Source organism: Leptinotarsa decemlineata, unplaced genomic scaffold, assembly GCF_025532065.1.
Source record: "Leptinotarsa decemlineata unplaced genomic scaffold, Ldec_3_MD MMD2_tig00001393_RagTag_RagTag, whole genome shotgun sequence".
NCBI lineage: Eukaryota > Metazoa > Arthropoda > Insecta > Coleoptera > Chrysomelidae > Leptinotarsa > Leptinotarsa decemlineata.
The window spans coordinates 10676215-10703575 of NW_027412562.1; the positions used below are offsets into that span (position 1 = coordinate 10676215).

General features: G+C 34.8%; 2 protein-coding genes across 6 annotated transcripts in view; both read right to left on the reverse strand.

The window, feature by feature from the left end:
• Nucleotides 1–8651, reverse strand: part of LOC111506960 (uncharacterized) — a 28664-nt gene extending 20013 nt beyond the window's left edge. The window contains exons 1-2 of the mRNA XM_074175980.1: nucleotides 7783–8651; nucleotides 6005–6266 (exon numbers count right to left, since the gene is read on the reverse strand). Of these exons, the coding sequence (XP_074032081.1) occupies nucleotides 6005–6266; nucleotides 7783–8417 (897 nt within the window). The 5' untranslated portion in view covers nucleotides 8418–8651. The remainder of the gene's footprint in view (nucleotides 1–6004; nucleotides 6267–7782) is intronic.
• Nucleotides 8652–10963: 2312 nt separating this feature from the next.
• The window catches only part of LOC111515184 (uncharacterized), a 55637-nt gene continuing 39239 nt past the window's right edge, over nucleotides 10964–27361 (reverse strand). For all 5 annotated transcript variants that reach the window (XM_074175983.1, XM_074175982.1, XM_074175985.1 and 2 more), the window contains 7 exons: nucleotides 25645–26024; nucleotides 20218–20338; nucleotides 18887–19057; nucleotides 18430–18551; nucleotides 14733–14976; nucleotides 11291–11455; nucleotides 10964–11237 (listed from right to left, as the gene is read on the reverse strand). In XM_074175983.1, the coding sequence (XP_074032084.1) occupies nucleotides 11064–11237; nucleotides 11291–11455; nucleotides 14733–14976; nucleotides 18430–18551; nucleotides 18887–19057; nucleotides 20218–20338; nucleotides 25645–26024 (1377 nt within the window). In that variant the 3' untranslated portion in view covers nucleotides 10964–11063. The remainder of the gene's footprint in view (nucleotides 11238–11290; nucleotides 11456–14732; nucleotides 14977–18429; nucleotides 18552–18886; nucleotides 19058–20217; nucleotides 20339–25644; nucleotides 26025–27361) is intronic.

Below are 27361 nucleotides of genomic sequence, written 5' to 3' on the forward strand. Positions count from 1 at the left end.
CCAACTGAGTGAAACACCTCTTATATAACATTCCAATTTTGTAGCCAGTTTTTCATAACTGACTGACGGACAATCATATGAATCAATACATGAAATTATTTGGTTTATTAATGAAAACACTGCTGTATTAGTAGACTTTTGGTGACGAAACCCATGTTGCTTTTGGATTGAAATGGAATGCTGATTTAAAAATGATTGGAGTCTATCCAGAAAGGGATATTCAAATAACTTTGAAAGGCCAACAAAGAATCCACCCTGGGTATATTCATAGATATCGAGGGAGCGTTTGATAAGACAACATTTCCAACAATTACCCAGCAACTACACTCCAGGAATGTACCTCTCTAGTAGAGCAATAAAGTGTCAATGTAGAAGACATCACAGTGAGAGGACTGGTCAACAATAATGGATTCTACACAATTGCATATGCAGATGACATACTTATCTTGCAGACCAGCAAATTTGTGAACACACTGTGCAATAGAACGCAGGATGGGCTCAAATTAATAGAAACATGGTGTAAGGAACACTCACTGTCAATCAATCCCAAGAATAATAATAATAATAATAATAATAATACCTTTATTTCCAACAGGTTAACACCCAATCACAGGAAATACAGAACAATGCAATTAAAATTATTTCTTAGAGATACTATAATGAAATGTTACATAGGCATAAAAATTAGTACTAATATAAAATTAATTAATAACAAATGAAATTCAAGAGAATGCAGAAACTTATAAATGGAATTTATACACATACATACGGCATATTGACTATGAACGACAAACCCGTAGCCCTTGCTGATCTCAGAGTAAGACCGTATTCCTCCGATAACATTCCAATATACTATTTAGTGAGTCATGGTGAATGTCGCACTGCAAGCTCATTCCATTCACTAAACCACACATATGGAATATTGGTGATCCAATAAGTAGATTGGTTCTTGGTGTAGGAGTGTAAAACGTAATTTCTTTACGTGACTGAAGACGAGGTACTCTAAAGAAAATTTGAGCTAGAATGTCTGGACAATCAATTTTGTTGTGCAAGACTTTAGAGAGGAATGTAATTGCCGACAGATCTCTTCGTAGTTCAAGAGAGTCGAATGAAAACGTTTCAAGCAAAACATTATACTCAATTCCGCGTTCAGGATATATGCCATTACACTTGAAGAATAGATATTTCAGGAATTTCCTCTGGACAGATTCTATCATTATTTTGGCGTACTGGTAAAAAGGAGACCATATTAGGCCAGCATACTCCAATTTGCTTCTTACGAACGTATTAAACAGGATAATGAGTGTACTAGTATTCGCAAAATTGGACCAGTTTCTTATACAGTATCCCAATGTTTTGAGGGCCGACGAGATTGTCTTTGATATATGATCCATAAAACTTAGTTTAGGATCAAATAAAACTCCCAAATCCTTTATAGAAAGGCATCTTTCAAGGACATTATGATTTATGTTGTAATCAAATTGTAAAATAGTTTGTCTTCTGGAGAACGATAGAACTTTGCATTTTGCAATGTTGACAGATAAACGGTTTTTAGAACACCATTCAGTTGCCAAATCGAGTCCAATCTGCAAGTTATGGCAGTCGTTCAAATTATTTATACGATTGAAGATCTTAAGGTCGTCAGCAAAAAGAAGATGATTGCATTTCAACAACTGAGATAGATCGTCAATGAATATTAAAAACAACAGTGGTCCCAGGTTGGATCCTTGAGGCACACCAGAAGCTGCTTGAAATTCGACTGACCTGTAACCACCATATTCAACGTAAAGATCTCGCGCAATCAAGTAGGATGACATTAGCTTTATAAGAGGATCAGAAAGTCCCATCACATCCAGCTTTGACAGCAATATGTGATGATCGATTCTGTCGAAAGCTTTTTGAAGGTCCGTGAAAATTACATCTACTTGACTTTGGGAGTCCAAAGCTGTTGAAATAAATTGAGTTATACATACTAAATTAGATACCGTTGACCTACCGGTCATAAAACCAAATTGCTTGTTCGATAAACAACCACTGACTTCCCTATAAATAGTCTCGTATAAAATTATTTCAAATAGTTTCGCGAAGTTGCAGATTATGGCTATTGCTCTATAGTTGGATATATCATTGCGCTCACCACTCTTGAATACCGGACATATTTTTGTTTTTTTCCAAATTTCAGGGTATTGGCCCGACTTCAACATCATGTTGAATATGATAGATAAGGGTTTGGCAAGTACATAAATACAGTCTTTCACAATGAAGCTTGGAATATTGTCGCAACCAGAAGTTAATTTGTTCTTCAGTTTTTTCGATGCCGTTATAATATTTTCCTCGGTTATAGTAGAGATATTGATATTAGTGTTATTAATTTTAGTGTAAGGGCAGCCTTCAGTTTGAGAGTTATTAGGTGACAGATAGACACTTGAGAAAAAGAGAGAGAAGGCATCCACAATTGCTTGAGGATTATCGTACTCATTACCTTCATAACACATAACGTTGGGAATTCTAGAATTAGAATTTTTTGAAGATATGAAGCTCCAAAATTTAGATGGTTCATTTTTTATATTGTCCTCGACCGTTTGGATAAACGCTGCGTAGGCAACCTTAATTTGGCGTTTAACGAGCGTTCTGAGTTCGACAAACTGGCGGTGATAGGTTGAGATCCTATGTTTGTTAAAGTTAGATCGAGCTAGGTGCTTTTTTCTAATATTTCGAATTATTTCAGACGAAAACCACGGCGGATATTTCCTTACGGTTTTACGATAGGTAGGGACAAATGTACTAAACGTGTCGTTAATGACGTTATACAAATTAGAGCATGCCTCGTTGGGGTCATTAAGATTTTCCAGTACACTCCAGTCAAATTCCAAGAATCTGTTGTACATATTAACATAATCTGCTTTACGAAAGTTGGATTTAGTATGTCCATGTACATAATCGAAATTTTCACGCGAGTTATCAGAAATCACGAACTCAAACTCCAATGCAGGATGATGTTGGGATTCTCTAAGAAGCGGAGAAGGATTTCTGCGAATGTGACAAGTGAAAGACGCTAAGATGAGGTCTAGCAGTCTACCGTTTGAGTTCCTGATCTCATTACAATTTTTAACATTGATAAGAGAACAAAAATTCTTTATAGCTGAACAATACTTGTCCTCAACATCAGCTGTGAACATAGTTATGTTGAAATCGCCACATATCAGAATTTTACAATCATTGTATCTGCTACAAAAACTCTCAAATTCATCAAAAAATAATTCAAATTCAGCTGCAGTCACAGTAGGAGGAATATAGATGCAATACACTAAAATATCATTCTGACCTACTCTGATTTTGATTCCTACGACATCGATTAAAGGACAAATATCGCGTGAAAACTCCAAGTTCATTCTCGTTCCACCGTAATTACAACGAAGCGCTATCAGTGAGCCGCCACCTGTACTAAGATTGGTACTAATGAGATCTCTATCACATCTAAATACTGAGTAGTCCGAGGGAAATAACTCACAATCATTCACTTTGTTTGACAGCCATGTTTCAGTAATGAATATAATATCGAACTCCCCATCGGAGACAGCATTGAAAAGATCAACGGTTTTAGTATTTAGGCCAGTAACATTTTGGTAGTAACAAGAGAGTATTCGAGAAGACTGATATGGAGTATCAGAAGACTGATATGGTCCTTTTCACCAGGAAAAGAAGTTTATCAGGCTTAAAACCTCCCGAAATCTTGAAAAGCAAACTAAACTTCTCTGAAGAGGTGAAATACCTTGGTACTATCCTCAACAGGAAGCTAACATGGAACTCTCACCTACAGAGTAGAGGAAAAAGAGCATATGTGGCTTATGAGCAATGTCGGAAGACAGTGGGACGCGCATGGGGTCTTTCACCCTGTGTGGTCACCTGGATCTACACTGCAATAATAAGACCTATGTTAACATACGGAGCCATTGCATGGGGACCAAAAGTTCTACAAGCACCGGCCATCCAAAAATTATATCAAATACAGCGACTGGCTTGTTTACACATCACAAAAGCTATGAGAACAACACCAACCGCAGCAATGGAATTAATTACAGGTCTAACCCCTCTTGACCTGTACGTTATAAAGGTTGCGTTAATGGCCATGGTACGATTGCGCACGGCTGGTGTAAACCTCGAAGTAGGAATGGATCAATTGAGGCTGGGCCTTTGGCGAGAAGCGCTTACTGCGCAACCTCTGCTGCAGGCAACCAGTGATGCAATTGAACCCAGGTTTGTGTTTAATACTCCCTACAAAATACAAATAAAACAGAACACAGAGTATGATGCTACAAATGCAATACACATATATACAGACAGCTCAAAAACCAAAGAAGGTTCAGGATGTGAAGTGTCCTCCAGATAACTAAGCCTGAGGATTGAGTGGGGAATGGGACAAAACACCAGCGTGGTCCAAACAGAACTGGATAGTATCCCAATCGCCACAAAACATATAACCTGGAAAGGGATTTCTGGCAAAAACATAATAATCTGCACTGACAGCAGACAAGCTTTATTAGCCTTGAACAGACAACGTATAACCTCAGGGCTAGTACTAGAGTGTCACCAAGATTTAGCCAAAGCCTCGGTAGATAATAACATTATCCTGAGGTGGGTTAAAGGGCACGACAGAAGTAAAGGTAATCACATTGCTGACTCTTTAGCCAAGGAAGCGGCTGGACTAAATTTTAGGACCCAGTGGCATCTACAGCCTGATGACTTCGACAATTGTGGAACTAGCCAAATGTTACACCCATGCTCAATCCCTAAAGAGATGGGATATAATCAAAGGATTCAATCTTGCCAGAATCACCTTGGGCGACCATGGGAAGCTGGCGCCGAAGAAATATCTGGCGATGACCAGGAAAAAATCTACGCTCAACAGTAGGATTTCTGACTGGCCACTGTCAACTAGGGAAACACCTCCATAATATGGGACTAGTGGACACACCTCTATGCAGGATGTGTGAACAGGAAGATGAAACTCTCAGGCATGTCCTATGCAAGTGCCTGGGGTTATCGCCAATAAGAGAGTGTGTGTTCGGCGAGTCTTGGCCTACACCTGCCGATATAAAAGAGATGTCTCCCAGTGACCTGTCCACCTTCCTGGAAAGGACAGGATCTGTTTTAAAAAAATCTGTTTTTCCGTTAACCAGCTGTCGCACCCTTACGAACGACAACCCTCAGAAGTCGAAACTTGTGCGAGCTAAGGATTAACGAGGTCTTACCTTTTAACGTGTGATTCCTAACACGGGTTGGATGATAGCAAGTGAAGATCGATCGTTCAGACTAGGGCTTGAACCACCGACCAACACGGCAGTCAATTCGAGTGAGTGAACAAATCACCCACGCCGAACCGCTTGGCTACCAACCGACCAAGGATGGACGATGACTTAGGAGAACAACTCCCAGGGAGGATGTAAAATGGGTCACATGTGGCCTAAGTGCTGTGGGCTAACACTCACCCTCCCCACTCTGCAGATACAGAGAGATAGAACTTTGAAAGGCTATGGTACTGTAATAGGACGAAGTCATGTCCCTATTTTCAAATAAAGGAATTGATGGTTTTATTGATAAAGGAAGAACTCTTTTTAGTATAAACATTGAAATGTCATCTGAAGTTGACGATTTTTTATTTTTAAATTTGTTATTCAATAATTGAAATAATTTACTTTCTGTGAAAGAATTCGGAAATAGTGTAAAGGGGTTGAAGTCACTTTCAAAATATAAGTTTGTGTTGAAGGCAATTTACCTTACCAAACCAATGGGAGCTTGAAAGAAAAATTTATTAAATTTAGATACGATTGTATTTGGGTCTTCTATTATATGATCACCTATCTTTAATGTAATATCATTTCGTGGTTAATTTTTTATATGTGATCTCAGATACAATTTTCCTGAAGAGCGACTTGTACTTGGTGAATTGAATATCTTGTTTTGAAAATGATGGAAATTATGAAAATAATCAAAATATTCTTACTTTACATATGAATTCTTGTACTCTCTCCACGTGAACTAACTGGTGACTTCTCAATGACCCACTGTTTCTGAACGCTTTTTCACATTTGGTGCACTGGAATGTTTTTTCAGTGTTGTGACATCTCTGATGTAACTTCACATGATGCTTGGATATAAATGATTTGCCACATTCTTCGCAACTGAATGGTTTCATGTTCAGGTGTTTGTTTAGATGATCTTTTAATTTTCCAATACTTTGTAGGGTGATATTGCAAATATTACATCTGAAAATATTAGAAATAGTAATTATAACATAAACATAGCTATTACACATAAATTGAAAACACAAATATTTTGTATTGAAACTCATAGCAATCACCTCTCTCAAGGTTTTTTCACAGTAGATTTTGTCAAATTCTGACAAATATTTGGTTGTATGCTACAAACATTTATGAGTCAATCTATATGAAGTGACCCAAAGCAGACTGCTTGACTACTTTGAATATTTCTCATTCACATATACATAACAGATTCTAATCTATTCATGAGGATCTCGTAAATAGTAACATATAGTGAGTCGGTTGTAAAGTTGACTATTTTCGGGTACAATTGAATGATGCAAAAAAGTTGACTCTATTTTTGCTGCCTTCTTTATTTGCATAGATATTGAAACTATGTTAACACTTTGCCATTGAAGCCCCTTTGTTGTACTACCAGAATATGATCATAAAATTTTAAATACAGAACCGTACTTTTTTTAGCAATTTTTTTATTAATTATGTTCATATATTACCTTTATAGTGATGTTTTTTCGATATTCTCGATTATGAAATTAATTTTATTTTTCTCTCAGTATTCAATAACGAGTAAATCAGTGATAAACAAGCTGGTGTTCACCTAAAACTGTAAATTAATCTATCTCTTCTAATTTATTTTTCAGATAAGTTGCATATTCCAGAATCCAATAATGATATGTCAGACAAATTCTTAGTTTTGAAGATACTGGAGAAATTAACTTCAGTATTGACTTTACCGATTTATTTTATTTTGGTGAATCAAATTTGAATAGCTATGTGCCAACTTATCAGTATTTCGTCTCCCAATAGAGACTTCACTCGTTAATCCAAAAAGAAAGATATCAAAGGTGGTGAAGCTACGAAAACATTTCTTATTGGATCACTTCATTACCCTGATAAAATTTCCCTTGTACAAGAGATCATACTTCTCATTCCTCCAGTAGTAGGACTTTGCTGAAATCATTCGGGTGATCACCTATATAGTTCTGTAGTCAGTACAAGACATACCTAACCAAGTCTGCTGTCTGGTATTCGATTGATTTCATTGAGGCTCCAGATCATATGCAAAACAATCATCAGAGACAGGATGTGTTTTTACTACAAAGAAGCAGTAATGGTGTTATTTCTTCAATAATGCTCTAACCAGAGAAACTTGCACAAATGTCTTTTCAGATATAATCCAATATCTAGCTTTAGTCAGGGAAGTAGTTGATTTCTGACAGGCATCTTTTGCTACAACATGCATTGGGAGATGTGTGAATGTTTGAAATCACAAATCAAAATATTTATTTCCTCAATACACATGTATCTCTTCTCATATAAAGCTGAACTTCAATTGAAATTAAAAAAGTATACAATTGAGTGAGCTTTATTTTTGAGTTTTATCCCAACAACAAATCATTTGAAACGCCTCGACAGGTATTTCAATCATCAAGTGATCATATTTAAGATGAAGATTAAACTTTATTTTTGATTTTAAAATGTATTTGCTAAAGTAACTTACCTTCGTTTTTCCATGTAATGATTTTTTTTGTGAACTTTATATTCAGAAAACTGAAAGAAAACTGCATCACACATTTGACACTTGTAGGCAGTTGTGTTATTTTGCAGAATAGTTTGAACACTGTTGGCTTTGTCATTCTCTCTGTCACATTTTTCAATTTCTTTTTGGATATCCAACTCATATTTCGCACAAGCTTCCTCTTGGTCAATATCCTCATCTTTGATTAATAAACACTCAATTTCAGAAATTCTGGTATCAACACTGTTCTTAATACTACACAAGTTTTGGCTGAAATTGGATTCGCCATTCTTATTCTCAGCCCTCAGTTCTTCAAGATTATTTTCCACACATACATTTTGGTGATTAAATGGATCGCTTTCGAAATATGTGGGAAAATCACTTTCGCATGGATTCGGTTCCTGTTTTATTGTTGGTTTCTCCAGTGCCATGCGAGGTACAATGTAACTTTGAAAAGGTACCCCATAATCTTGCTTTACTTCTTTCTTTGGATATACAGTAACGTCAAGTGAAGAAGTTTTTGAGGTACTTGGTTGATCCAATAAGGCTTCTGACTTGATATTTATACTTGCTAATTGAAATGTATTATTCATACTATCAAACATTTTTTCATCCATAACTTCTTCCTGAACATTCAATTGAGTTTCCTTTTATCATTGATTATGAAATAATACCCAATAGAACAAATTATCTTATCACATTTTAAAATATTCATCGTCGTTCTTTTGTGTAACTCTTGAGTCTAAATGTTTTTTTCCTTAGATTTCTCTAAATAATACAAATGAATGTATTTGTATTTTTGTGTAAATTTACTATATAAAACATATACATACACCATACATCCTTGTTTGTCTTCTTCTTTTTTCTTTTCAGAAAAGTTATTCGGAACGCGAAATTGTGCCAACCCAGAAATAAAAATTGTACTGATTACGTTCAATTGTACTGCACTGAATAATATCATGAAACATCATAATATTCTAAGGGTTCTGAGAAATTATGATCATCTCTGAGGATCATACTAGTGGCAGGAATGCTACTTTCAGATGGAAACGTATAGTAAACACAATGTTTTCTAGTAGTTCAACACACATCTAATATATTGCTTCATTTTACTCGCACAGAAAAATATTTCACATGATCTGAAAAAAGGGTCAGTGCATATTCTGTGTATTTCTCTTTTTTCGTCACTTTATATTGTTTACTATTCGGTGTTTCAAAGATGCATAAAATATATCTGGTGTAATCATTTTAGTACCCCTTTCCTACTTAATAGCTATATTTTGTCAGAAACCCTTGATTAACTGCACTCTTGATGAAGAAATAATTAAGAGATCCAATAAATTTCAGTATTTCATTCACAGAAGTGCACAACTCAAGTGACGGAGCTTGATATTATCAAGTTGGTACTTCAATTCTCAATTTTGTTCACATTTGGGAATAAACTGATATTAGGCGAAAGATTTAGATTCTTGTACTAAGTACATGTGTACAAAGATTGGTCATTCACCTTACTCTAAACTATAGTTTTTGACAAGACAAAAGCGAATCGGTAAAAAACTAGGGTTTCTATTCATCTGAGTGCGTTATAGAGTGAAATATGGAATTCAACTACATACGTTCTACCAGACAAAAGGAGTTGATGTAACAATAGAAAATTGTTTTATAATTATTGAAATTGAAATGAATTTACAAACTAAATTCAATCAAAACCAACATGAATGGAAATTTTTTCTTTACCTTTCATAGTTTTACTATAACTAAGAAATTCGAATAGAAAATCAAATTGATACAAACTTTTTTTTCACTTGACGTATTACAAAAGATACGATATCGGATAAGAATTTCAATTGGAATTTATATATTTTCCCATGTTGGTTCATCTCTGTATTTGTCATTAGTGGCAGTTGTCATTTGTAGTAGATGCTTATATTCTCCATTCTTGAGTTTCATTTGCTCTTTTCATTGTATTCATTTTCCATTTATATTTTTAGTATTCAGCTGAGGTAATGGTGTGAACAATTAATATGAAAACTGATACTAATGACAAATTCACAAATTTACCAACTGAAAAAATCTATATGTTCCAAATGAAATATTATCCGACATCGTTCATTTAGTCAATGAGTCGTTAAATTCACTACCGTTGATAAATCATAGCAGGTATCATTTCAAATCAGATTCGATGATATATCCAGTTTGGCTAGCACTTTTATGTTGGATAAGTACAGTATAATATATCATATATGTTAGTTTAAAGGAACCCAATTATATTTTCTATTGTCTTTACATACTGAAAAACTATGAATCAATAGCGAAACACGAAAACATTTCAAATATCCTCTATCTGAGGAAATCTAAAAAACTCTTCCCACATCAGAACAAACACAATGTCTCCCGCTAACAAACGAAGAAGGTGGCATCGCTATTATAGCTTTTTGGAAATCTATCGGTTAAGATCGCTTTTGATCCGGTCACAGAATACCTTACAGATGAGAAAGTCAGCAATGAACAGAAACTATGAATCTTTGATATTTTTGAGGGCATTATTGTCACCTTACTTGTTATTGAATGTGAATATGGTGAAATACTGATAGTTTGTTCAAAATGTTGTCCTATCAACCTGCTAAGATAACGTGATAATTTTCTGACAACAAATATATCCCAGAAGTTTCAAATACTTTGAATTTACCGCTAAAATGACATTAAACAACTTCAACACAGAACATAGATTACAGAAACTTGACCCCTCAACTACAAAGTCATGACAGATGAGTGCCTCTTTAATAAAATATTTTGTTACCCGGCGTGCATTATCAGACTTCCGTTGGCTCTTAAGAGCCTAATTTCAAATGTCCAATTAATTTACAGTACTTTGATTATACTGCACTCGGTCTTATAATTGAAATAAACTACAACCTGTAATTTATGTATTTCAATCCAATATTGCGGCATGGAAATTGTTTATGTGGAAACCTTACAATAAGTCCCTGTGCAATGCATTGTTCTCGTATAGTCTCCTCATAATTTGTAGTGGGTTGATTGTACGCCCCTCTTCACCGGATCTAAGCAAAGAAATTTTCCAATACATCTGTGATGGATTTTTATCAAATATAGGCCTAGTCAATCAGAAATTATGTACCATTTCACAATGAAATTCACTTGATTCATCAAATAACATCTAATCAATATTAAATATTTTGACTGAATTTATTTAGTTATCGATATGTTTTGTTCAACGTTTTCTTCAAATATCATTACTGTGTTCATTGTTGATTTCCTTTGTGACAATTTCTTTGAAGCTGACACCTACAGTTTCTTGAATTCATTGATTGTTTTATTATTTCCTTAGAATTATATCCACTGCCTTTTCCCGGTTTATACTCATCACATAAACCCCTTTCCTCGTTGGGATGAAGTTGGTTAATCTTTTTATATTGCTGTAAATGAGAGAGCAAATTATATAATTCACGACAATAACTAATGAATGTACCATGATAGCCTTCTCTATCGGATATGTAGATCTCCCCTTCTTCTTTGCCAAGTGCAAAATCTCGTCGGCATATTCGAAAAATTTGTCGTCTTCGTTGACATAATTCATCTTGGTTACGTACTGATCAATTTCTTTTTCTTCGATTTTTAACGCCTTTTCTTCATCCTGTTGAGGAACATAATATTGCAATTATATTTTTCAGATAATAATACCTACGTAGGACTTGTGCAGGGGAGTATGCAAGATTTTTTGTATCTAGATACTGTTTTTATACAATGAATGGAGAAAATGGAAGAATAGACATGTGTCATCAATTTGTCATCAACAAAAGTCAACAAGAAAAATGAGAAATTATACTTTCTATTATACTTTTCATGTTTTTTACCAAAAGTGGTAAAAAACATAGAAAGTAGCATTTCTCATTTTTCATGATGATCTCCTACCACGTAGGAGATCAATCAATCAATTTATCAAAAGTCAACAAAGTAATGAAAATGAAAGAAAGGCGACTGCTAGGAACAACCCAACCTTTCAATGAAGAATTGCTTTCATTTTTGAAATTCACTAAAAAGTAACTACATATTATGATTTTGGATCAATTTCATGAAATTCCTTGGCATAACAATGATTATTTTGTGAACACATTATATTTTATATTTCATTCTCAAACTCCGCTATTTGGTCATTTGAATAGTCTAGCATGCAGAACATGAGATATGCAGTTAGAGCCATTCCCAATTTGAGGTTATAAAATTCATAATCACGATATAAAATTCACTTTCTGTGATATATGAAATACACACATTAGTTATGATTGAGGAATAGGCATATTGAGACCTTAGAGAGAACTCATGACGAGACCTGGAGAGTAGGTAAATTGAGGCCCTGGTGTCAAGTCACATCAAATTCTTGAAAATGGCTCCAAAATGGGAGCCGAAACGTCGAACATAAAACTCCAGACGCTGTTCAACACGGACGGCAACAAACTGAAAATCAGAATATTCCTTTTTTTCTAGCGTTATTTGACAACGTAGCTCAAATCCAAAAACACATTTACAAAGATACTTTTTTTCAGCTACACGTTTTCATGTTCAGATTTATTATCCGAAGTTTCTCCTTCTGACAATCATCATCAACTTTTTCTTCTATTATGGGAGTCGTCATATTGTTTTTTATACAGAAAAATAGTGCTTCTCAATCTGATTTCATTTATGTATATTTTTTTATGATTTGCTCTTCTGAAACCACAGCTATTAAAAAAACTTCTTCTGAGATGGTCATGATTCCATCAAAACATTCTGTTTAAGGAACACAGCCCAGTGTTTGTCCAAAATTCCGATTAATGTTCTATCCGGCTGTTGTCTTTCCAAATATAATTCAAAATAAATTTGTGCTGTTTTCGTACTATTCCTATCAAATTTATGATAAAGTTTCAACTTATCTCGTTTTTCTTCATTTGAGAATGAGGACATTTCGACTGAAGTATTTGTGCAAACATGATGTTTGATGAGATGTGACAACTATTGTTCATTAAACAAAATTTTTCGATGGAGCCGTGACCATCTCAGATGAAGTTTTTTTAATAGCTGTGGTTTCAGAAGAGCAAATCATAAAAAAATATACATTAATGAAATCAGAATGAGAAGCACTATTTTTCTGTATAAAAAACAATATGATACCCATAATAGAAAAAAAGTTGATAATGATTGCCAGAAGACGAAACGTCGGATGGTAAAACTGAACATGAAAACGTGTAGCTGAAAAAAAGTTTCAATGAAAACTTGTTTTTGGTTTTGAGCTATGTTGTCAAATAACGTTATAAAAAAATAAAAACGAAAATTCCGATTTTTAGTTTTTTTCGGATATTTCCGGAAATACTCGAACTTTTCCAAGTTTCAAAACAGAATTTTGTTAAGCACAAAAAAATGCAGCTTTGCCCCAATTTAAGCTTCGGAGTATCTTCTGTAGTTGTAGTTGATGATTTTAGCATCTTGGCAAGGTCCACGTCGGGAGGGGTAGCTTGTAATATCCTGAGGGAGCAGATGTCTGTCAATCTCAGCAAAACTGTGATAATCCCCTTCACCAGGAGGAGAAAATTGGACGATCTAACGTCAGTTTTTCTCAATGGTGAGGTCATTCCATTTGGAACGGAGGTGAAATATCTTGGCATTGTCTTTGATGAAAAACTCACCTGGAACGCTCACTTGGAAAAAGTTTTACACAAAGTCAGACTATCCCTATGGACATGTCGAAGAATTTGTGGTAAAACCACACCGTCAGCGGCCATGGAGATCCTCTCTCCACATTTTCTGGAGAGAGAGGCTAAATGGACTGCATATAGACTTGTGCACATTGCCAATTGCACAAATAAATTTAATGCAGAGTGCAACATATTGAGAGTAGATAGTTGTTGGTTCAGTGCAGGTTTTTTCAGTCGCAGATCCAGGATAGAGATATCAAGCTGCCTAGGAACCTATGCAACTGTATTTCAAGCGAAAATTCACGCTATTGAATTGTGTGCGAAGAGATGGGAAGAATCCAACCTCATACACAAGTCAATAAAAATATTCTTGGACTTCAAGCGGCGTTGGAAGCTCTTGGCTCCTACCGAGCAACGTCTAAATTGGTAGCAAATTGCCAAAAACGACTCTCCTCCATAGAAAGACTTAACAGATTGTCTCTGGTGTGGATTCCTGGTCATACTGGCCTGGAAGGTAATGAGGCTGCTAACTTCCTTGCAAAGGAGAGTTCTGCAAGCAGTTTCTTCGGACCAGAACCTGTCATTGGTATCGCTCTAGGCTTTGCCAAACAAAGATTGAACACCTGGATGGCGAGAAGATTTATGGACTTCTGGCAGACTCTTCCAGGATTGGCTGACTCCAAGGCGTTTATTCACGCTTCGAAGCTTGATACCAAACAGTTTTTGGACTACAGTAGGGATGCACTACGATGTCTAACAGGCCTTCTTACAGATCACTGTCATTTCAATCATCATATGCGGAGACTCGGACTGTCGGAAGACAGTCTACCAGTTATCCAATCTACCAGCTATCTACCAGTCGCTCTTGAATTGAAATCAATATGAGAATGATCAGAATGGTGATCATATATTTATCTTTTGATTTTCATGGAACCATTTTCCAATTTTCCAGCAGCTTGACTGCATTAACTTTTGGTCGATTTTACATCTACAATGGTAGCTCTTCATTGATTTCAATTTCATATGTAAAGTGTAGGTATTCGTATATTCAAGAACCTAGGTCTCTGTGTCTCTTGACAAAAATGAATAGTTCAAATCATCTTCTGAAGACACCTATTTCGTAGGAGAAACCTAGTTCTAGGAACGTGTTACAGTTCTGATATATGAGAGCAGTGTTTTTGTTGAAACAAATCTATGTATCAGAAAACACGTTTTCAAAATATCTAACAAGAATTCACATACCATTTGTTCCAATAACTCTTTTCTGTACTTCAGAATTTTTTCCCAATATTCCTTTCTCTTAGTTTCTTCATAATTTTTGATGATTTCATCTGTTTTGTACCTATTCAACATTTCCCATTTTCTTATTTCCTCTTCCTTGGCTTTTGCAGAAGCTTCCCGTTCAATAAAGTGCTTTCTGTCCTCAATTCTTTCTTCTTTCATTCTTCGATCGAAATCTGCTCTTGCCTTGACTTTTGCTTCTTCACTATAGTCAAAAAAAGGGTTCGTTAAATGTACGGTTCGTGAAAAAAAATCAGAGCATTGAATTATATTTTTTCAGTTATTTTTCCTTTTCATTATTATAAGGTAGGTACACTCGCTGGCGTGAGTGGCTAGCTTCTTCAGAGCTTTATACATCTTGACTAATCTACGTTGACTGGATATTATGGCTGCGTAAGGCGTATTTATGTTGACTCTAGTTTGGTGTGCCTGTACCTGGGTTAGGCAAATTGTCAAAACATTCGTCGACCCTTTTCTACCTGGCGTCATGCAGTTTTATTTTCTTGAACTTCTTAGAAAATGATTCCATATTCGGTTGAGGTTCATAGCTGCTCGTTTTCTGTTGGAGTTATCCGTGAGTTTATGGATCTCTATTACCTCCCGTAAGGGAAACCGGGGTAGGAAGTCACTTTTTTGTCTTTTGCATTTTTAATGTCTTTTTTTTAAATTATCAATGATAAAAGAAATTTTCTATTTTTCGCCAATATCATCCATAGAGGAAATATAACAATTCTTATGGAAAAGATAAAGTGTGACTTTTAACCCCGTGCTGAGGATGGTTAAATCAGTATCTGGGGCAGGTAGTCACATAGTTAATCGAGGGGTATAAAAAATATTTTAATGAATATTTTCATTGAAAGTGGAATAATATACGTAACTAATTGAATCTAAGAAGAGAAAAACAGTGTTTCATTCGTAGGAAAAAACATATCTGCTCCAAATCTGGTAACTTTAGCTTCCATCTAGTAACTTTAATAACAAGAAAATAAGTCCACCAGGCCGCAATGTTTGTAAACTAAAAATACCCAACCTAACGAAATAATATTTGATCAGTTTAAAAGTCAGTAAATATTCGAAATCACAATTATGGCAAATGTAACCTGGTAGTGTCTGGGGTATTATCATTGGAAAGCGTCAGTAGTGGTCTGTCTGTGAGGGACAGTGGTATAAAATCGTCCTTAAGTATGTCTTGATTGAATGGCAACTTCTACACTATTCGAACCATGCAATAATATTTGATGGAGTTGCTGCTGATGTAGGAGCCTTTGAAATATTATATTGAGTTCCATATATCGCCAATTGTTTTCCTCGATGATTCACCATTCACTGATCCATTGCGTTGTTGATATATTTTTTCAAAGGTCCTTAAACTGACCTACCCAATGGTTGAAGGCGGTGAGTACAATGTGGTGGCAGTACTATGCCATTTTTTTTCGCAAAGTTCAGTCAAGTGGACAAGTGTTTTCTTCGAAAAAAATTCTAACATTATGTAGGTTGAAACTCTGGCTCGGGTCAAGCTGGTAGTTCCAAGTGTTTTAATGGATAGACGAGGACGTCTCTTCATAATGACGTGAATCAATTGGGACTAGCTAGCTTAGTAAGTTCCCAAAATATATCGATATTTTCAAATTATTTGAATTAGCAAGCTTGAACGCTATTTTTCGAATATCCTTGGGAGACAAACCGAAAAAAATACTTGAAGCCATGAGTATGTATTTTTCCAATTCTCCCTTCCGTTTGTCGGTGAAGATTTGCGTATACCTTCGATAACCAATTTTTGTTGATGGTATTGATAACACCGTGTTGATTATCTCCTCGACAGTGAATTTTTTACAAAATCGTGTAAGAGTGCGATAATAAATAATCCCAAAATACTTCGCCTTTTACACAGCACATAGCGTGTAACACAAGTCGATCAGACTTTCTCATATGATGCCATGACATTTCTATGATTTGCTCTAAAACAAACACAATTGTGTGTAGCAGAAACTCAAAAAACCAACAAAAAATTCAGCACACATATATGGTGTACACATGTGACTACCAGCCCCGTCAAGTTGAGACAACCAGACCCAAAACACATTTCAGAACATAACCCCCTAAAATAACTCTAAATCAATATTCATCCATAAAACGAATAGTGATATTATGATTACAGATGCCACATCAAAAATGAATTAAACAGTATATATCTACGGAAAATTCTAGTATAGGTATTTACGAGACTCGACGCAAATGAACAAACATTCACTTTTGCCATCCCAAAAAAACAAATGTACGCATCTCCGTCACACAATATCGGAGTGAACTGAAGTGATGTCTGGATGGAGGAATTGCTCTCGCGATCCTTCCATTTTGTTCGATGAACTCTTTTGTTCGTTCAATTTTCCAATACGAGACAACCAGTCGGCTATGATATCCATGGTTGGGGGCAATGAGTTTCGTGTTTTAAAACATAATCCAGTGGTTTCTTTCACTAAGTGCGTGTTCCGTCACAGCCGACTTGCCCGTTTGACCTGGTCTGCAGTTTCTTTCATGATCCTTCAGCCAGCTGCTGCTGATAGTGGGCCTCTCTTGTCTTTAGCCGACCTAAGACTTTGCTGTACTTTCTTTGTGGGTTTGAAAACCGTTTTAATGGTGTGTGAGGCAGAACACGCATTCAGGGCCGTCGCCATGGGGGGATGGGAGGGAGCCTCCCCTCCTGCTTTTTCGACTTGGGAAAAAGTTGGGAAAAGTTGGGAAATTTTGGGCCAAACAGATAGAAAAAAATAATGGTAAAAAATGAATATAAAAAAAATAAGAGAAAAGGTTGGGATCTCCCAATATGCATAACTTGAAGAGAATTCTGAGTTGTTTGAAATCTTCAAAAAAGTTTAATTTCTCCCAAGTAAGAAAACACTCCTGAACAGTCCACAAATTTTGAAGTGACAATTTTACAAAATTCCCATCTTTTCACTGTTTTTTCGACTTGGAAAAGTTAGGAAATTTCGGGCCGTGAAGATAGAAAAAATAATAGTAGAAAACAATAAGCACAATATTATTTAAGTGTTTGTTGTTTCCTTACACTTTTATTGAATATTCCTATGGTGGATTTGGTGGAAAGTAGAATAATTCCCATTATTATTTTTATAATTACCAAAATTAATTTTTGTTTGTGCATACCCTAACGGGCATAATCATTCAGCCAATCTTTGCATAGCTAAGTGAGAAAATTAATATATTATAGTAGTAACTAATCCCTTGGTTTTCATTTCTTCGAAAGTTGGGAAATTTTGCTGGTGGGGTTGGAAAATTTGGATTCCCTCCCCCCACTGGTTTTTCTTTTCGCTACGGCCCTGCACGCACTCATAGAAAGGAAACCACAGGAGTCTGGAGATACGAAACTCATCTCTCCCACCCAGGGGTATCATAGCCGACTGGCAAACCGGAGGCAAACCAAAAAAATAGTGACAATGAAAACCTCGTCCGCGAAAGTATTAATCATTTTGCCAAACCAGTGTTAGACCTAATTGAAAAACTTATCAAACGGCGACGAGTGACGCAACACTCAAAAAGTATTGAAAATGATGCATTTTTATGCGAACATTGTCCGACTTTTCAAAAGTTAAAAGGGGAGGGGACATATTACGTCCGCACTGTATATAAAAAAATAATTTACATGGCATCCCTTTCGGCAATTGCTGCTTTCATTCTTTCTTCATCACCTTCATGTCTTGCTTTTTCTTCCGCAACGACTAATTTCGCCACAGCATCTCTCCTGGCTACACGTTCCTCTTGCAACTGAAAAATAATATTAATAATTGTAAAAAGAAACGTTTGCTGTAAAAGTATACACAAATGGTTGAATTTGAAAAATATTCTTCAATGTTCCACGTTAATCTAATTCTAGAAAAGTCTAGAAAACACATGAAGGAAAAGCAGCTCCCTTATGATCTTTACTGAACATTCGTATTAAATATAACCCCGGAAAAAATTTTCTTCACAGAGGTAAACATGTGAACAATTCATTCGAAATAACCATCTAGAGCAGATGATTAACATAAGATAAAAAGTTTTAATTGTTCACTTGAATTAGAAATATGAGAAAATAGACAAAATGTTCCTTAAAATCTTACCTCTTTTTCTCTAGCTTTTTTCATACAGTCTATACGATGTTTAGCTTCTTGGTATATAGCAACTACATCATCTAATTCTTTCTCTTCTTTCATAATTTGCGTTCTTTTTTCTTCCTCCAATTTCAATAACTTTTTATTGTCTCTATTAAGCAGAACTTTGTCCTCAAGTTTCTACGAAATTGAAGGTAATTCATTATTTTTCTCAACAAAAGTTGCAACATTTTCAAAAAATATAGAAAACCAAACTCATACAATATTCATTATAGATGACATTATTTGATGACTATAACTTGGAACCTCTGGCGTAAAATGAATCTATTGAAAACACCAAGTTAGCATCATCAGGAGGGGACTAAAAGTTTTAGTAATTTCCTAATGATAGATAAATGCGAGACTGTTCCTAACAACTATCAATTAAAAAACCCAATAACCTAATTAGAAAAAAAAAACAAAGCCAAAATCATATTTTTCAGTCTGAGAAATAGATTATATTGGAACACAATAGATAGAGGGTAAGATATGGTAGGACAGGATAGGATAGGGTAGGGTATGATAGGTTAGAGTAGGGTAGGGAAGCTAGGGATAAACTGTTTGCCAATCCCAACGGGTCTAGATGTGTTCAAGTGACTTGGCACATTTGATTCCAACAAGAGCGATACATATCAGAAATACGCGACGGAATGTGGCTGCTCATCGTTCTGAGGTTCAACTCAGTACACCTCGAACTTCACTGTTTGAGAACTCTTTCATCTGGAGAACTGCGTGTATGTGGAATAAACTTCCTGAGAAAGTTTTTCCAAATGAATTTAATCTTCAGCGATTCAAATCCAATGTGAATCGCTGCTTTCGCACACTCACCGCTCTGGGAGCACCTGGAGGATTTTCCTGTAGTGCTTGTTTTTTGTCCTTGAAAAAAAGATAGGATAGGGTGGGATAGGATGAAATAGGATAGAAAATAATATAATAGAAGATGTAATGGGATGGGATTGAACTGCAACACTGTACACATTTTCGAAGGCTATCAGGCATCGGACGAAACACTTCAGTTGTTCTCACAGCATATAGGTATTGCTCTGACGACAACTGTCAAAATTGTTCGTTACCTCATCGCTTTTGATAATGCCTACCGTATTTGTAGACGAAACGTTGGGTATAAAAACATGCACACCACGGCCAATAAAGCCGAAAAATAGCTTTAACACAGTTTTCTGCGGCCGTGAAAGTTCGGACTTCCCAACAAATTCAGTTTGATTTTTGATCAACGATTTTGTGGTTTTGGCCCAGATCAACCATATTTCTACAAAAGATCTCTTCAGTAAATTTTCAAATACCTTCTCCATCAACTTCTTCTCCATACATTCCATTTCCTCGACTGCTCGAATATTGTCCATGGCTTCTTTCATAATCTTTTTTTCCTTCTCCTTTTGTTCTCTGTTTGTCCTTTCCTCTATACTGGAAAATGAAAAGTATACACAGTATAATGTAGGATGTCATGAAAATTATAATGCCCACTTAGGGGTAGTTAACTTACAAAAGGTTAATGCAAACACAGTCAATAAAATATAGGACTTCATAAAGAATTTTTTTTGTTGAACGAATATCATGTTAGAACCCGTTTATACCTATGGAGATGTACATGGATTTAGGTGTTGAATATAAATTAACAAAATTAAATAATCAATATGAATTATTCAGTATTTTACAAAATTTTCTAAAAAAATATATACAACTAGCATTGTAGTAAACTATTTAAGAGGAACGGTAGGAGAACATCAGTCACGGGGACCACCATGCTTTTTTACATAGATGCCATTTGTAAAAAAATATGGCGACCTCCATGACACAGATTTTCTACTACCGTAACTCCTTAGTACAATGAAATTATTATTCACGAACGAAGACGGAAACGTTAAAGCTGGTATAAAAATCCACTGGATTGGGATTTGAAGGGAAAGGACTTTGAACACTACCGATTAAAATTTTCGAACAGTTAATATTAAGTAAAAATCAATACAAAACAATTAATTTTAAAATTAATTATTATTTTTATTCAATTTTGTAACAAATGAGTATATTACAAAGTTGTTAGTAAATAACATGTGATACTTAAACTTATTGATGAGGTAGGTAGGACAGATAGTCTTAAATCTTTAACAATAATATTTATTATTTTGAATTATAAATACTTTTAATTTCAATTTAATTCATCACTAATCGGTGCACAATATTTTTGGTTAACCTGTCTTTAACTAACACAAATAGATTTCCCTACACGTGAACATGCAACATATAGTTGCCCATGAGTAAAACATGGATTTTCCAAATCTAAACCACAAATGGACATTGTTTGGCCTTGAGACTTATTTATAGACATAGGCAAAAGCTACGTTTGTAGGTTTAACATAGCAGCGCCATCTATCGATTACTTACTCAATCCAGTCAACAGATATCGTCAGCTGTTAAAATAATTTGGAGTTAACAGATAATTGTGAATGTCAAATAATAGACAAATAATTTGCAATAAAATAATATTGCGACTATAAATTGAGATATGAGGTATCCTTTCTTTCAAGTTGGATTGAACTGCACACGGTGTGCAAATTTGATTAGAATCGGTTGAGTAGTTTAGGACACGTGACACGTGATTTATATAGTGTCACCATTAGAGTGCGCATCATATGGGAAACTTTTTTTTCAAAAAATTTCAATGAAGTTTAACTTCGGCACTTGTTTGTGCTTTAAATTTAACTTGAAATGATGCGGCCAACTACGACCCACTGACGTTCAGTGTTTGTCAAATTCAACAATTTTTTTGAAAAAAATTGAAAAAGTGCATTTCCAGATCGAATTTAACAAAAAGTTACTTGGAAAAGTTGTGTCTACGGCAATTTTATATACATATGCCAAATTTTATGCAGCTAGGATAAAGTTAACGTTTTGCTTATTCTTGACAGATATCCCCTTTATTTTAAAAAACAAGTTCGGTTAATTGTCATCAATTCATGTATACATAACAAACTCATCATGGAGTTTAACTTTTCTGATACATTTTTACTCATACTGACATTTTAGAGAGAAATTGAAAATTTGCTATAAAAATTTTAACATGACTGGTGCAAAGTTTCAATCACTTGGCTATTTTCTTAAAAAAACCTTTGATTTCGAAAAAGCAGAGGCAACTAAAAAAAATTCAAATAGTTTTGATAGAACTATTATTATTATTATAAATTTTAAACAACAATAATATTATAGAAAATACAAATGGATACATAAAATTACTTATTGATCTAAATGAGGTTGTCAAACACTTATAGCCTACATTTCAGTATGTCGTCCTCCACGTTCAATACAAATTATGGTCCTTCTACTGACATCTGTAACTGCATTTTTAATAAATCGGGGATTTATATTTGCACAGCACTCGCGAATGGTATTTTCCAGATGTTGTATGTCAGTAAATGGTCTACTTCGGTACACTTTTTGTTTCAGGTAACCTCAAAAGAAAAAGTCTAAAGGCATCAAGTCGGGTGATCTAGGTGGCCAATAATGTTCCCAGTTACGTCCAATAACTTTGCCTCTGAACATTTGTTGAAGGGACTGTTTTACAGCAACCGTGTGATGTATTGGTGCGCCATCAAGCTGATACCATAAGTCGTATTTAATATTTAAAGGCATATTATCTAAAACTTCACTAACCTCATTATTTAAAAGGTTGAGATAACCGACGGATGATAAATTTTCCCTAAAGAAAAATGGCCCAATTATTTGGTCGTTAAGTATCCCACACCATATATTAGTTTTGAAGGAATACTGATCACCACATTCAATTGTGAAATTGGGATTTTCTTGGGCCCACCAACGGCAATTTTTTGAGAACTTACCGTTCCATCTGAAGAGAACGTTGCCTCATCTGTCCATAAAATTTTATACGGAAACTTTACATTTTTTTCTCTCTCTCTCCTTGAAACCAGAATGAAAACCCCAAACGGACATCAAAATCTCGTTCTTTTAATGTTTTAATGAATTTTGGCTTGTAAGGTCAAAATTTATTCTTTAATAAAAAGTTTCTAACACTTTCTCTCTTCTAATCGGTATTTTTTATAATATCGGTTATGCTTGTTTGCCCGTATTCAATTACTTTTAAACAAATGTTAAGTTGAGCCTCCTCATCATATTTACTTGGAGTGTGCTTTTTCTTAAACTGATTTGCTGCGGATCCTGTTTCTCTGAATTTCGACATTATCCTTGACACAGTAGTATGCTGAACATTTTTTCCTGGATGCCGTTCATTAAAAATTTTAGCTACTTGCCGGTATGGTGTATTCTCACCACATATTAAAACTATTTCTATTCTTTCCTGAAGAGACAACATTATTGGAACAATAACTGTTAAAAATTTGACAAGTAAATCAACAACTTGACACTACCATAGTGCATTTTGTTTGTCAAGACCTACTTAAAAATTTTATTCAACGTGATTAAGCATCCTTACCGCCCTAGTTAGTGTTTATAAATAATCTGTAAATACTGAATATTGAAATTTTAATGTAATTTCAACTCTAGTAGTTTTATTAATACTTATTGCAGTTTTTAAGTTGTGTCTGCTTTTTCAAAATTGAAGGTACTGACGTTTGTTTAAGAAAATAGCCAAGTGATTGAAACTTTGCATCAGTCATGTTAAAATTTTTATAACAAATTTTTAAATTCTCTCTAAAAATGTCCGTGTGAGTAAAAATGTATCAGAAAAGTTAAACTCCATGATGAGTTTGTTATGTATACATGAATTGATGACAATTAACCGAACTTGTTTTTTAAAATAAAGGGGATATCTGTCAAAAATAAGCAAAACGTTAACTTTATCCTAGTTGCATAAAATTTGGCATATGGATATAAAATTGCCGTAGACACAACTTTTTCAAGTAACTTTTTGTTAAATTCCATCTAGAAATGCACTTTTTCAATTTTTTTCAAAAAAAAAGTTGAATTTGACAAACACTGAACGTCAGTGGGTCGCAGTTGGCCGCATCATTTTAAGTTAAATTTAAAGCACAAACAAGTGCCGAAGTTAAACTTCATTGAAACTTTTCGAAAAAAAAGTTTCCCATATGGTGCGCACTTTAATGTGACACTGTATATCAGAAGATGTATTGTAGTAATATTATAGTAATATATTGTTAGGATTTTTTCAAAATTCATGAACTGTGAACCAATAAATTTCATACAATATCAATATAATAAACAGTGCAATGAAAATAAAACATAATTGGGCAACTCATTTTTTGATTGAATTTACCTGAACTTTTGTTTTCTCTGAAATCTAGTGAGATATTAACGTTTTATTCTGACGAGGCTTCCTGTATTCTTATTTTATTATTTCAAATAAGTGTTATTTTCTTATATTGTGGAATGTGACTTCAGAAAAGGAAGAGTATGGGAATTAGTATTATTTTAATTATTTTCTCTGTAATATGTCTAATCTTTAAGATGGTTACGAAAAATTGCAACCCAGCTCAAGATGGAATATTGCAAGAAGAATTGCACTAACGCAAAATAATTTTTATTTGGTAACATTTTTTCTAAGAGTAAAACACAAACACTACAGGAAAATCCTCAAGGCGCTCCTAGAGCGGCGACTGTGCAAAAGTAGCGATTCACATTGGATTTGAATCGCTGGAGATTAAATCCATCCTCAGGAACTTTATTCTCCATAAACGCAGTTCTCCAGATGAAAGAGTTCTCAAACAGTGAAGTTCGAGGTGTACTGAGTTGAATCTCAAAACGATGAGCAGCCACAGTCTGTCGTGCATTTCTGATATGCACCGCTCCTGGTAGATTCAAATGTACCAAGTCACTTGAACACTTCCCGTGGAAGGTTCTATAGAAGAGAGACAAATCGCCAACCTTTCTTCGATGTTCCAGGCTATCGAAGTTGCACGTGATGTTCGCGTCTTCTGGCTATTTTCTGGATGGAATCCAGCAACTTCAGAGTATGTTTGGGGGCAGAGCTTCATACATGAGAACAATACTCCAAAGAAGGTCTTATCTGAACTTTATAAAGCATCAAAAGTTGCTGAGGTGTGTACAGGTTTCTGGTTCGAAACAGTGTTATAAACTTTTGGGAAGCTGCTTTTGCAATTTCAGCGACATGATTATGTAAAGACATATTATATTCGAGAGATATCCATCGATGGCCACTTGAAAGGAACGTTCTTTCAGGAAGCTGAAGAGCCATACACAGAAATGATCCGACAAGCCATAGCATCGAAGTTTGGCCAACAAATCCTCATGCCACATATTCATCACTAATCGAATGAGAGCCAGTTTAACGCCCAAATATTTCATATGCTTCACAAGTTCTATGTCATACAATGTACCTTGATTATATACTGATGATAGACAGAATACAAGTAAAGATGACAACTTGCAAATTGAATAACAAAAGATTTTTCAGCAATGAGTACAAAAAGTCCCTTCCCAAATGGTAGAGTAGTCAATCTGAGGAATAACAAAATTTTATGTTAGGAAAACTACAAGATATCTCGTTTTCGAATTAGATTAGAAATTTTTTTTGACAGTTGCATGATGCATAATTCAACAACGAATATTTGAACTTTTGTATTTACACTTGTCAAATATCATTAGTCACCATTCTCGCTCACCATGTCGCTCACAACGTGGTCATCTCGAATAATAGTTTCTTCTCCCAGAATAGGTACAGTGTGTACTAAAATATAGTTATAATGGAAGTCAATGCTTACATTTTCTTCAAATGTTCTCCATGCTCCTTATTCTTTTTGTACAGTTTTTCTTCTTTTTCCTTCTTCTCCCTCAGTTCATCTTCGGCATTCTTTTTAACAGTTTCGGCAAATTCCGCTTCGAGTTTTTCGTTTCGCTCCTTAATCGAATTTTTGAAATTCTTTTGCTTTTCCCTTTCATATAATATTTCACTAGTCACAAATGCACTCGTGAGTTCACGCGCATTTCCTGTATTCATAAAAATTTGTTTTTTCATTTTATCGACGTAATCTTTCCTAATTTTCTCTTGCTCTTTTCTTAGTGCGAAAAATTTCTGGTTTCTGTCTTCTTTCTTCTGTTCTATTTGTTGCAATCGTTCATCTTCTTTTCTTTTTCGAATATTCTGCAACAAATCATTGATTGTAAAGTATAATCTGAGTGAGAAAAGCAATATTTCTTAGAACAAGATGATAAGAGCTGAAAAAAGTAATATATTTTCGTTAGAAAAAAATAGATAAGAAAATTTCAACTTTTCGTCTCTCACTCAAGGCCAATTTTCAAAACTGAATGACTACATTTTTTATATCGACAGTTTTGATTTGCTTGAAATCAACAATGAAGATACAGACAAACTCCACTATTGTATACTACTTATTATAACAAGTACTAATAATATGTATACATAGATAGATTATTAGATAGATAATTTATTTGGCTATATCATACACTTACGTATATTTATAGCAAGTCATTTGGTCTTACAAGATATTAATTTAACAATTTAGTAATACAATATCACACTTTCACAAGTAATTACAAAATATCACAACACATAAACATACCAAAATATAAGAAACACTTCAAAACCAAATCATCATATACAAACAGTACATAAACGGTAAGTATGTTCTCAGAGCTAAAGGCCGCACCTTGAATATTTTCCAAGTACTTATTGATTAAGTAAAAACAATTTTTTAGCAAAAACGATTTGATGGTTCGTTTAAACTTATTCATACCCATTGTTTTGATATGAGGCGGAAAATTGTAGAGAATAAAATCTAAAGCTTTTTTTTTGTGAAGTAGCAAGCCTATATCTAGGAATTTTGATATTGTCAGAGTTTCTAGTGTCATGATGGTGGATGCCAGCATGTGTAGTGAGGTTGGACGATGTTTTGTGTATTTCAAGAGGTGAATTGTAAATGACAAGGACGAAAGAATCTTGATTCTGAGTTTGATGCATAAATGTCTACACGTATCTCTATACCTTATATTACCTAATATATACATTGGTTCAACGAAAATTGCGAGCAAGCTGTCGTCTCCAAAAATCTCGCCTACCGACAGTGGCGCAAAAATCTCACTGCCGAAAACCGAAATCGGTTTATTAATGCTCGCAACAGCTGCAAACTTGGGATAAACGAAAGCAAAGAACTTCACAATCAGAGAAGTAGGGATAAACTGCTTGCCAATCCCAACGGGTCTAGATCCTTCTGGTCGGTAGCTAAAGCTGTTAATCAGAACATTAGAAAATCCACAATTCCACCACTGATTCAAGCGGATGGTTTAATTGCAACAACAGCCATACAAAAAGTAAATTTACTAGCTGAACAATTTGCGTCCCACTCCACAGTCGATTTTCTGGGAAAGTCATCACCCACTATTCCCACACTAGAATCCACAATGCCGGAAATTAATTTTCGACAGCCCTGATGAAGTGCCTGTCATCGTACTTATAAAGTG